Genomic DNA, 12053 nt, shown 5'->3' with positions numbered 1-12053 from the left:
TATTGGAGAATAGAATAGAATAAGGAATAGAATAAAATAAAATATTGGAAAATAGAATAGAATAGAATAAGGAATAGAATAGAATAGAATAGAATAGAATAGAATAGAATAGAATTCTGTACCTATGTATTTGTGGTTTTTTTCCTGCCTAGGTGTAAAACCTTATTTTTCTCCCCAATGAACTGCATTTTGTTGGATAGCAGCCAAGGTTACATTAAAACTCCATTTCAATTCAATGCCGTTTATTACAGCCCAAGACCAGAACCGAATAAAAACACTCCGTAAACCCACAATTAAAAACTCTTTTTAAGTCTCAAATCATAAAATAACAACTTAAGACCTCTGATGAAATCCAGCCTGTCAATTATACAACCGTCTCTTAACTATTAACTAAAATCCCAATCCATCAAACGGTGCGGCCCGTTTCTCCGTTGAATGCTAAAAGGGCATTCAGTTCCCTTCTTACATTAAACTCGGATCTTCACCAGGATTGTTGGCAAAAGGAGGAATTTGCTTATGAAACCCGGTTTGGTGGGGAAGATGGAGGCTCAGCGGATGCTCCGGTCAACTGCTGGCTTCTATTAGTTCAATCAAACGTCCAAAGCTGATTGTATTGACAAGTTACATTTCTGCTCCACTAAATCAGCCGGCCCCGGCTAAATGAGCAGGGAAGACGTGGTTAGGAGCAGACAAGAACCCGTTGCTCAAGATGAGTGCCTCAACCGTCGGGCAAAAGCTGGAGAAGAAAGAGCAGGCGGCGGCATTCAACCCAACCCACTGGTCGGAGGAGAATGGTGGCAGCGGCGTCCCGGCTGGGAAGCTCCAAGTTCTCGAGAAGTTCTTCACGCCGGTCCAGCAGGCCAAGCGAAGGAAGGAGAGGGTGTATCTGCCCCTGCAGATGGAGAGCCTGGATGACCGCTTCTCCATTCGCTCCTCCAGCTCGTCCACGTCCACCTCTTCGGCCATGTGGTCTTTAGAAGCCAGGCTCGAAAAGGAGACCCTGGGCATGGTACCTTCTCAGTATCGTTCTTCTCCATCGGGACCTGGTAGGGAGGTCGCCGTAGAGGGCGCGGCCTCCCACCACCCCACCCGGGAGCAAAGAAGGCTGGGTGGGTCCTTCACCCCGTTCGTCAGAGGTGGGGGGACGGACGATTTGTCCCTTCAGCAGGGCCACCCGGAGTTCCGGCTGCAGGTAGGACAAGCCGAAGGCCGGGAGGAGAACTTCTACAAGACCACCGGCCTGCAACACGGTCCAGCTTTCGGTGAAGAGGCTGAGATTCCAGCTCCGCAGCAGCCCTCCAAGACCATCCGGCATCCTCTCGGCCGGGTGGTCTTGAGAAATGGGGTGGTGGAAGAAGATGGCCAATTGTGGAAGACCAGATCCAGCGAGACCATCAGTGAACGGCCAACAGGAACGAAGCGTCTCGTGGCTCCGAAGCCCAGGAGATGCCAGCAGGAGCAGCAGGAGAAGCCCTCCTCTCCTAAAAGCCTGGATCTGAATCCCCCCAAGAAACCCCTCATCCTAGGAGAAAACAGGCGGATAGAAGACAAGCTGCGCTTTTCGGAGTTCCTCAACGAAGTCACCCAACAAATCATGAGCCCTTCAAATCTCATGTCCCTAGGTTGGAAGTCTCGGGGGTCTTCTCCAACCAACAGAGCGCCCAGCACCAAGTCTATGTCATTGGAATCACTGCTGGAAAAAAACGAGGGGAAAATGCCCTTGCCCAAGAGGAATAGAGTCGGACCGTTCGAAGCCAAAGGAGATGCCACCTCCATCCGCCCCAACCAGCTCCAGGGAAATGCCAAACCTGTCAGGACTCTGGATGAGACCAGCAGCAGTTCAGAATCGGGCCTCTTTACTCCTTTTCTGGCCAACCTGCCTGAGCTGTTGGAAGAACCTTGTGGAGCAAGGAGGGAAGGTGAAGGAGCATCAGAGCACGTTCTGAAGGCCAAGGCTCAAGAACGGTCCTTCAAGAAAGCAGAAGGGATGGTGCCCCGAAGAGCAGAGAAGTCAGATGGGAAAGAATGGTCAAGGACCGTGGCTGGGAAGAGTCAGATCCTGTATAAGGTATCCGGCTTTTTCTCAAAACAAGAGACTCTCTGGCAAACCTGGCCCAGGTCCTCCACCTCCTGAAGAAGGAGAAGACCTGTGGGTTGTCTTCGCAGGCGGGACTCCTGTCTCTCCTTCATTAACGTAGCGGTCAGGATGGTGAATTTGACCCCCTTTCAAAATTGCATCCAATTTTTTTTCAGGGATTCAGTCACTTGTCCAATTCGGTGTTTCGCAACCTAGACAACTCTATGATGTGTAGGCCTCAATTCCCCACAATTCCCCAGCTGGCATGCAGCTGGTTGGGGAATTCTGGGAGTTGTAGTCTATGTGTTTTAAAGCATGCTGGCTGGGGAATTCTGGGAGTTGTAGTCCACACGTCTTAAAGCATACAGGCTGAGGAATTCTGGGAGTTTATTTATTATTGTTTATTGGTTCCATTTATATTCCGCCCTTTTCTGGAGACTCAGGGCGGCTTACAATGCATTAAGCAATAGCCTTCATACTTTTGTACTTTTGTATATAGGGAGTTGTAGTTCACACCTCTTAAAGCATGCTGGCTGGGGGATTTTGGGAGTTGTAGTGCACACGTTGTAAAGGTACCAAGGTTGAAAAACTATATTTTTTCCCTTTCTTTCTTTCTTTCTTTCTTTCTTTCTTTCTTTCTTTCTTTCTTTCTTTCTTTCTTTCTTTTTCTTCCTTCCTTCCTTCCTTCCTTTCTCTCTCTCTCTCTCTCTCTCTCTTTCTTTCTTTTCCTTCCTTCCTTCCTTCCTTCCTTCCTTCCCTCCCTCTCTCTCTCTGTGCAACTTTTTATCCTTTAATTTGAATAGTTCTTCATTTTGATTTCTGTTTTGGGATGCTCTGATCCTTGCTTTACTTTTTGAAATTTGAAATAGGAAAAAAAAAACAGGAGAAAAATATGGGCTGATCTGGGCTCAAATTCCATTTTAGCTTAGCTTGGCTCACCTTGCCTTGACAACGAGAATAAAATATCAGGGAGGGAATATCTAGACACCTTGAAGGATAAACAGGGAGTGAGAATAATCAATGGATGAAAAATTACTAGGGACCAAACCCACCTTTCTATTGGCTCGATTGCAAAGATATGAAAGTCCACGCTAAAAATGTACAGACCCCATTTTCAGCCTGGTGCCTAGTTGATATGTTAGACTTCAGTTCCCATAGTTCCCAGCAGGTATGGCTTTTCTCTCGTCGTTATTGCCACTTCAGAAAGACAACCAAAGCAAACTGCAAGAAAGAAGATCCTATCCAGAAATCCCTTGTTTTGGATACAGCTGCAAAGATAGGCTGGAAATGGACATCATTTCAGATCCAGTCCCGTTTCTAAATTATCTGAGGGGCTTAAGGGCTGGTCATTTGCCCCCTTTTTTTTTTGAAGGGGATGAAGACTGAAATATATATATTTTTTCCTTTTGTTCTTCAGGAACTTCTGGTCGAAGTGAACCCAAAGCCAACCAGGTGAGTAGGCCTTGCATCCTTGTATGCGTACTGAACATAAGGGTTTCCCGCTCGAGCAGGGGGTTGAGCTGTTATTCTGGGATTCTGCACCTCCTTCAGAAAGACTCTCCTAAGAGAGATGGGCGGTTAAGAAATAATGAAATAAGTAAGTAAGAAGTAAGTAAGTAAGTAAGTAAATACATACATACATACTGTGTTTCCCCGAAAATAAGACCCTGTCTTATATTTTTTTGAACCCTGAAATAAGCGCTTGGCCTTATTGCCATGCGTTCAAAAGCCCGATTGGGCTTATTATCAGGGGAGGTCTTATTTTGGGGGAAACAGGGTATCTATCTATCTATCTATCTATCTATCTATCTATCTATCTATCTATCTATCATCTATCTATCTTCTCTCCCTCTAATCCATCCGTCTGCCTGTCTGCCTGTCTGCCTGTCTGTCTGTCTGTCTATCTATCTATCTATCTATCTATCTATCTATCTATCTATCTATCTATCTATCTATCTATCTACCTACCTACCTACCTACCTACCTACCTACATACCTACCTACCTACCTACCATGTTTCCCTGAAAATAAGACCCGGTCTTATATTTTTTTTGAACCCTGAAATAAGTGCTTGGCCTTATTGCCATGCGCTCAAAAGCCCGATTGGGCTTATTATCAGGGGAGGTCTTATTTTGGGGAAAACAGGGTACATACATACATATGTGAGTTAGTGTTTGGTTTCTCAGTTGGGAGTACTTGCTTCTGAGCCGCCTTCTGCTGCCTCATTTGAACAATATTGTATATTTTGTATTTTTATTTCTATATTATGTTGGTTTAATGAGCGGTGCAGTTGGCCTAGTATTGTGGCCCACCAGCGGAGCTGGAGGCAGAATCGGACAGTGAGGAGGTTGGGGTGGAACATGGGCCAGTCCTGGAGTCTGGGAAAGGGCTCTATGTCAGAGGCAGAGAGGGGGCCAGGGCCGTCTGACAGTTATCAGCTGCCTTCGGAGTCGGATATCAGTGAGGCACAAGAACAGCTGGAGCCTGTTCCTGATATGCGCATGAGCAGAGCTGCCAGGAGAAGGGAACAGTTAAGGAACAAGGGCCAACTCGGGAGTAAAGGCACAGGTGGACGGGGAACGGCCCCTCCCATGGGGAATAAAGAGGAGCGAAAGGGGAGTGGAGTTTGCAGGAGACAATTAGTTCATTTCATTAGTGTGAAGATCTGTTCGTGACTCTCAGAGACTCCTTGCCAAGCTTTTTCTTGTACAGCATTGCGGTTTGGAAGATATTGGCCTGGCAGCTCTCCAAGCCTGATAAGGTCTGTGGTTGTAAATTCACCCTGGGAAGACTGTTAATGTTAATGTTAATTTTATTTATATTTATTTATTTATTATCAAATTTATAGACCGCCCTTCTCCCGAAGGACTCCGGGCGGTGTACAGCCAAAGTAACAAACATAAATACAAACATTAAAAACATTTAAAAAGCATTAAGCCAGCCCGGCTTGCTGAAAAAGGAAGGTCTTCAGGGCACGGCGGAAGGCACTGAGGTCTTGAATTCTTCGTATCTCTGGGGGCAGCTGATTCCAGAGAGCAGGTGCCCCCACAGAGAAGGCCCTCCCCCTGGGGGCCACCAGTCTACATTGCTTGGCCGGTGGCACCCTGAGGAGGCCCTCTCTGTGGGGGCGCACCAGTCGGTGGGAGGTCGTTGGTGGCAGCAGACAGTCTTGAAGGTATCCAGGTCCTATGCCATGGAGCGCTTTAAAGGTGATAACCAACACCTTGAAGCGCACCCGGGAGACCACTGGGAGCCAGTGCAGCTCACGCAGGAGCGGTGTTATGTGGGAGCGCCATGTGGCTCCCGTCACTACCCGCCCGGCCGCATTCTGGACCAGCTGGAGTCTCCGGGTGCTCTTCAAGGGGAGCCCCATGTAGAGAGCGTTGCCGTAGTCCAGGCGAGAGGAAATATATGTTTGCCGGGACTTTGCTGGATGTGGATGAGAGGAATTCACATTAGCTTAATAAAAAGGGGTTTTGTCGGGACAAGGAGTCTGCTTCGTGCTTTTGTGAAGCCTAAGAACACCTAGAGGCAGCGCGATTGTCAGAGGCTTTTTTTTTTACTTTTAAAAGCAATGCTTTTAAAAGTAAAAAAAAAAAAAGATTGCGCGCCACAGCTGATCACCACCCCCCTCGCGCGCTGTTCTACTTACCGCATGCCTCCTTTTGGCGTGCACTGCGTGGGCGCACCTCGCATTTGGTGCGCGGTGCGCACTGCGATTTCGCAGCCAGCCAACCAGTAGTAAACCGGTTCAGATTTCACAGCTGCTGTACTTCCAGTTTCCAGCAAAAATCACTCATTGCATCCAACGGATTGGCTTAAAACGCGACCCCCCCACCCTCCAAAAAAGATTGTAAAATCAAACACAGTTATGTGGTGACTTCCTTAATGACCAGTACGACTTACAACTGTAATTCTGAGCTGTGTTATGGTCATAAATAGAGGATTGCCTGTGATGAGGGAGGGGTCTTGGTTTATTGCTTGGGACTTTAATACTGTATGCCACCCGCAGTCTCGGTGGCCTTTTAAATATATTGATCAAATCAAATCAAGTTTTATTACAGTCACAGGCCAGAGACCGTATAGAGATTCATGTTGTTGATTATTCCATATTCCGTGTACGATGACGACGATGAAAATGGTAAATCTCTTTTGTTTTCAAAGGGAAACAACTTTCATAAATTTGAAAAGTCAGATTTCGGATACTAGAGCAAGCGTGACTGAGTTTGTTTGTTAAAAGGCCGCTGTTCATCGATCTCTAAATTCCATATTTTTAGATTTTATGTGTCGTAAAACCTCATGGTCCCCAATTTCCCACTGAAACTTTAGAGGCAGGATGATGGCTTGTAATTTTTAACAACGTGCTTGGCCACAGCGCTTAAAGCAGAGCGTGCCTGGGTTATATGCCCTCTCTTGGGCTTTGAAATTGAGCTTGTGTTCTGATTGGTTGTCAGGCTCCCATGGGGCCATACAGGGGTAACTTTGTAGGTTGTCTGCATCCCAGGCTTGGTTGACTCTTGCTGGGTGATGATGTAATGAAAGGGGCTTTGGGCAATTCCTACTATGGCTCTGCCTGAAGGAGGTAGTTCTTTGTTATGTAGAATAGGCTGGCCCAGGCCTTCCATTGACAAAGGGGAGGGCTGAATTTCTGCCTCCTTTTTAGAGGAAATATTTTAATATTTCCTAAAATATCTCATTTTCCTAGGAGAGGGGTGGGTGCTAACTTCCTACAGTCACTTTTCTCAGGGCCGTTGTAACTTCAAACACTACATGAATTATTGTAAGATGAAGACTAGCTGTCCTGCCTAGCACTCTTGTGTGATTCTGGGCGATTAACAAATAAAAATGAGTTTCTGTCCTCATGCTAGCTCTTCTCAGGAGCAGGAGCTACCAAAAATTCCTGTTTTGGATGCCAAATCTGTATCTACTCAACAAGATCTGCAAAGAAAATGGGAAGAGACACTGGAATCCTTAAAGGAAAATTACAGCAGGTAAGGAAGAATTGAAAGCACAGGAGGCCTTTAAGGGGTGGGGCTCCCTGCAGTCCAACCCACTTTGGGGAGGAGTTTAATATTAAAATATTAACGGTACCACAACATTTTTCCACAACGCATTAATATTTGGGAATTATTATAGGAGTTTCAGTGTTCCTCATCACTGGCCACTTTAAGATAAGTAGACTTCAATCCCCAGAATGCCGGCTGGGGAATTCTGAGAGTTGAAGTTCATCCACCTTAAAAGACGCCGGCTGAGGAATTCTGGGAGTTGAAGTTCATCCACCTTAAAAGATGCCGGCTGAGGAATTCTGGGAGTTGAAGTTTATCCCCCTTAAAAGATGCCGGCTGGGGAATTCTGGGAGTTGAAGTTCATCCACCTTAAAAGATGCCGGCTGAGGAATTCTGGGAGTTGAAGTTTATCCCCCTTAAAAGATGCTGGCTGGGGAATTCTGGGAGTTTAATTTTTTAATTTAATTTTAATTTCCAATTTATATACCGCCCTTCTCCCTGAGGACTCAGGGCGGTGTACAGCCAAGATAAAAAACATAGAATACAAATATTAAAACATTTAAAAATATATATAAATTTTGGCCCGAAAGTTAAGAATGACAGACTAATTAAAAGAATTTAAAAATTTCTTCTTAAGCCAACCCGGCTTGCTGAAAAAGATGGGTTTTCAGGGAACGACGGAAGGCATTGATGTCCTGGATTCTTCTTATCTCTGGGGGCAACTGATTCCAGAGGGTGGGAGCCCCCACAGAGAAGGCCCTTCCCCTGGGGGCCACCAGCCTACATTGTTTGGCTGATGGCACCCTGAGGAGGCCCTCTCTGTGGGAGCGCACGGGTCGATGGGAGGTTGTCGGTAGCAGCAGGCGGTCTCAAAGATAGCTAGGCCCTATGCCATGGAGCGCTTTAAAGGTGATAACCAACACCTTGAAGCGCACCCGGAAGACAACTGGGAGCCAGTGCAGCTCGCGCAGGAGCGGTGTTACATGGGAGCGCCATGTTGCTCCCATCACTACCCGCGCTGCTGCATTCTGGACCAGCTGGAGCCTCCGGGTGCTCCTCAAGGGGAGCCCCATGTAGAGAGCGTTGCAATAGTCAAGGCGAGAGGTGACGAGGGCGTGAGTGACTGTGCACAAGGAATCCCGATCAAGAAAGGGCCGCAACTGGCGAATCAGGCGAACCTGACAAAAGGTCCCCCTGGTTACAGCCGTCAGATGTTCCTCCAAGGACAGCTGCCTATCCAGGAGGACTCCCAGATTGCGAGCCCTTTCAGTGGGGGCCAAAGACTCGCCCCCAATAGTCAGTGATGGAGTCAACTGACTATTTCGGGATGCCGGGAGCCACAGCCACTCAGTCTTGGAAGGGTTGAGCCTGAGCCTGTTCCAGTTGAAGTCCACCCATCTTAAAGTAGCCAATGTTGAGAAAAAGTGGTTTACTTATCTGTCCCATCGGATCCCAAATTTCTCTAAGTAGAACTTTCATTCAGAACAATTTGCACTACTTTCCGCTTTTCTTCCATTAGGATTCAAGAAGAGTATTGCAACACCCGTCACGCCAACCAGCTGTTAGAAGAGAAATTTCAGTGGATTGTAAGAAACCTGTCATATTACTTATTAATATTGTTAATTGCATATTAAGTTGCCTAATTGATTACAATGACATACTGTAAGGTCCCAGAAGTTTCCCTGAGCCACTGAGATGCCAAAGAGAGTGTGACTTGAGATGAGGCTTGCAAAAAGAAGCAGATTTTATTTTTGGTCAAAAACAAAATACTGGGTGAAGTCTTGAAATATCCAAAACATACAGATACACTGTACAAGGAACAGAGGGGTTGAGTGCTTAGCAACAGAGGTATTTACCTGGTGTAACCCTGCTAAACGATGACATATTCCATTCCAGGCGCTGACAAAAACAGGAGTTAGATCACTAGGAGAAACAAATGGCAGATGCAATTTTAATTCTTAGCAAAGCAATTCTTACAGAAGCAAAACAGCATCAGCAAGTTATTATTATGTCCCAGTAATTCTACCTATGCTGCTATTTTTTTTTTAAAATTTGATTTATATGCCGCCCTTCTCCAGAGACTCAGGGCGGCTTACAATGCGTTAAGCAATAGCCTTCATACTTTTGTATATTTTATACAAAGTCAGCTTATTGCCCCCACAAACTGGGTCCTCATTTAACCTACCTTAGAAAGGATGGAAGGCTGAGTCAACCTTGAGCCTTGGCGAGATTCGAACCTGCAGTAATTGCAGGCAGCTGTGTTAATAACAGGGTGATTTAAACCACTGTACTACCAAGGCTCTTGACTACGATTACGTCCCTACATTCCTCCCTTTTCTTTTAGGACAGGATGCATCCCGTCAATGGTAGATTAGGGGAGGATAATGGGGATGGACTTGAGGTTGGGAGCCCGTTTCTAAACGTAATTTCAGATAGATAATTTTAAATGCTCTGAAATCTTAGACAATCTGCATGTTCTGCTCATAGCTGCAAGGTTAATATACAGCTGAGCTGCGTTTCCCATTTTCCAATGATAATGAATTAAGATCACAAATAAGCTTTCATGCTGCAGAAACTTGGTTATAACCCTGTTTGTCCTCTCTGACTTGACTATGTCAAGCATTTTTCCATCTAAGAGGAATGATGGGAATTAGAATCTTAAATCATTTTTAGATATCAGCGTGAAAAAACTGGTATCTAATAACTGCAGAATTTATTTGTTTGTTTGTTTATTAGATTTTTTAATAGTTGCCCAACTCATGCCAGATGATTCTGGGTCCGGATGGTAGAGCCAGTTTGGTTTAATGATTAAGGCTAGAAACTAGGAGTTGGTGAGATCTAATCTTGCCTTAGGCAAGAAAATTGGTTGGGTGACTTTGGGCCAATCACCAGGAGATGGTGAATTCTAGTCCCGCCTTAGGCATCGAAAATTGGCCAGGTGAGTTTGGACCAATCATCGGGAGACAGTGAGTTCTAGTCCCGCCTTAGGCATCGAAAATTGACTGAGTGACTTTGGACCAATCACCGGGAGACGGTGAGTTCTAGTCCCGCCTTAGGCATCGAAAATTGACTGAGTGACTTTGGACCAATCACCGGGAGACTGTGAGTTCTAGTCCCACCTTAGGCATCGAAAATGGACTGAGTGACTTTGGACCAATCACCAGGAGACGGTGAGTTCTAGTCCCGCCTTAGGCATCGAAAATGGACTGAGTGACTTTGGACCAATCACCGGGAGACGGTGAGTTCTAGTCCCGCCTTAGGCATCGAAAATGGACTGAGTGACTTTGGACCAATCACCGGGAGGCGGTGAGTTCTAGTCCCGCCTTAGGCATCGAAAATGGACTGAGTGACTTTGGACCAATCACCGGGAGACGGTGAGTTCTAGTCCCGCCTTAGGCATCGAAAATGGACTGAGTGACTTTGGACCAATCACTGGGAGACGGTGAGTTCTAGTCCCGCCTTCGGCATCGAAAATGGACTGAGTGACTTTGGACCAATCACCGGGAGACGGTGAGTTCTAGTCCCGCCTTAGGCATCGAAAATGGACTGAGTGACTTTGGACCAATCACCAGGAAACAGTTCTAGTCCCATCTTAGGCACGAATGTTTGTTGGTGACTTTGGGCCAATCACCAGGAGACTCTGAGTTCTAGTTCCACCTTAGGCACACAAGAGCCATCTGGGTGACTTTGGGCCAATCCCTCTCTCTCAGCCCTACACACCTTACAGGTTGTTATTGTTGTGGCAAAAATAGGAGGAAGAAGGTGTGTGGGACATGTCTGTCTCCTTGAGTTATTTCGATCCCGTGAGGCAGGATATAAATGAATAAATAGGTAGGTAGATAAACAATCAAACAAATAAATTCAACATTTAAATTTCGGTGGGTTTGATAGATGTCTGTCCTCAGGTTGTTGTTCTAATCTATCTCTTTGTCTAACTCTCCCACCTGTCTTCCTTATCAGGTACAGACTATGGCCGAGGAAAGGCAGACTTGGAACCAGCGAATCGCTGAATTGGAACGGCTTATCAGGTTCCAAAACGTTTTTTGCGTCTCGGAGAAAATCAATGTGAGTACCTTACTCACATCAAAATATAGGTTGGGATAAAGACCAGGAGTGGGATTCAAAAATTATAGCAACCTGTTTTCTGCCCAGTTGCTGAGTGAGCGTGGCCATGGTGGGCGTGGCCTACTCGGCCTCCTGCACCATGGCAGGGGGTGGGGCGCTTTTGCCCTCCCCAGGCTCCGGAGGCTTTCCTCGAGCCTCTGGAAGGGCGAAAATGGCCTTCCCCAGGCTCCGGAGACCCTCCAGAGGCCGGAAACGGGCCTGTTTCCAGACTTCTGGAACTTCTGGGAGGCCTGTTTTTCGCTCCTGCACTTACCTGGCATCCAAAATGGGCCATGTGGAGACTCCTGGGCAGGGCGGGGTGTTGTGGCCCGTCAGCGGCCTGTGCAGCTAGTAGCTGATTCCGACAGCGAGGAGGCTGGTGTGGTGCTGCGCCAGCAGCCTGTGCAGCTGGCACTCGAGTCGGACAGTGAGGAGGCTGGAGAAGATGTGGTGCCAGGCGGGGATTCAGCCAGGGCCTTCAGAACCTCCAGAAGTTCCCATAAGTGAAGAGGAAGAAGAGGAGGAGCCTCTTCTCGATGCATGAGCACGCTGTAAAAGGCAGGAGTGGCTCCTCAGGAGGAGGTCTTCTCAAGAGTAAGGCTTGTGGCTAGTTGGCCACTCCCCTAGCCTATTTAAGGAAGGACAACGACTGATGCAATTTGCAGGAAACAACTTCGTTCATATTCCTTCGCGTCTTGATTTCAGAAACGTTTTGATTCGGCTCTTGTTTCTCTCCTATCAATTTTCCTGCAAATTGCTTCTGGGCATTCTGCCAACCACAGTAAGATTACGGTTATTTGAAATACTGTGCCTCAGAACTGAGTTATTATTCTTTGAATTCTTGTTGGCTGTTAATAAACTAAGTA

General features: G+C 46.6%; 2 protein-coding genes across 2 annotated transcripts in view; both read left to right on the top strand.

Annotated features, from left to right (window-relative positions):
• Positions 1-709: 709 nt before the first annotated feature.
• LOC148111552 (uncharacterized) lies at positions 710-2378 on the top strand. Its single transcript, XM_087881182.1, has one exon. The coding sequence runs from the start codon at positions 710-712 to the stop codon at positions 2132-2134; it is 1425 nt and encodes a 474-aa protein (XP_087737308.1). The 3' UTR covers positions 2135-2378.
• Positions 2379-3212: 834 nt separating this feature from the next.
• LOC132709275 (uncharacterized) overlaps positions 3213-12053 on the top strand; it is a 12490-nt gene continuing 3649 nt past the window's right edge. Inside the window, exons 1-5 of the mRNA XM_087881181.1 lie at positions 3213-3245; positions 3495-3529; positions 6946-7068; positions 8603-8669; positions 11044-11148. Of these exons, the coding sequence (XP_087737307.1) occupies positions 3213-3245; positions 3495-3529; positions 6946-7068; positions 8603-8669; positions 11044-11148 (363 nt within the window). The remainder of the gene's footprint in view (positions 3246-3494; positions 3530-6945; positions 7069-8602; positions 8670-11043; positions 11149-12053) is intronic.

The sequence above is a fragment of the Pantherophis guttatus genome, chromosome 18 (assembly GCF_059756535.1).
Source record: "Pantherophis guttatus breed Tessera chromosome 18, ASM5975653v1, whole genome shotgun sequence".
Classification (NCBI taxonomy): domain Eukaryota; kingdom Metazoa; phylum Chordata; class Lepidosauria; order Squamata; family Colubridae; genus Pantherophis; species Pantherophis guttatus.
This window is presented reverse-complemented; position numbering and strand designations above follow the sequence as displayed.

Excerpts from the sequence above, each read along its gene's own strand:
- LOC148111552 (XM_087881182.1), top strand. The coding sequence starts at position 710 with ATGAGTGCCTCAACCGTCGGGCAAAAGCTGGAGAAGAAAGAGCAGGCG.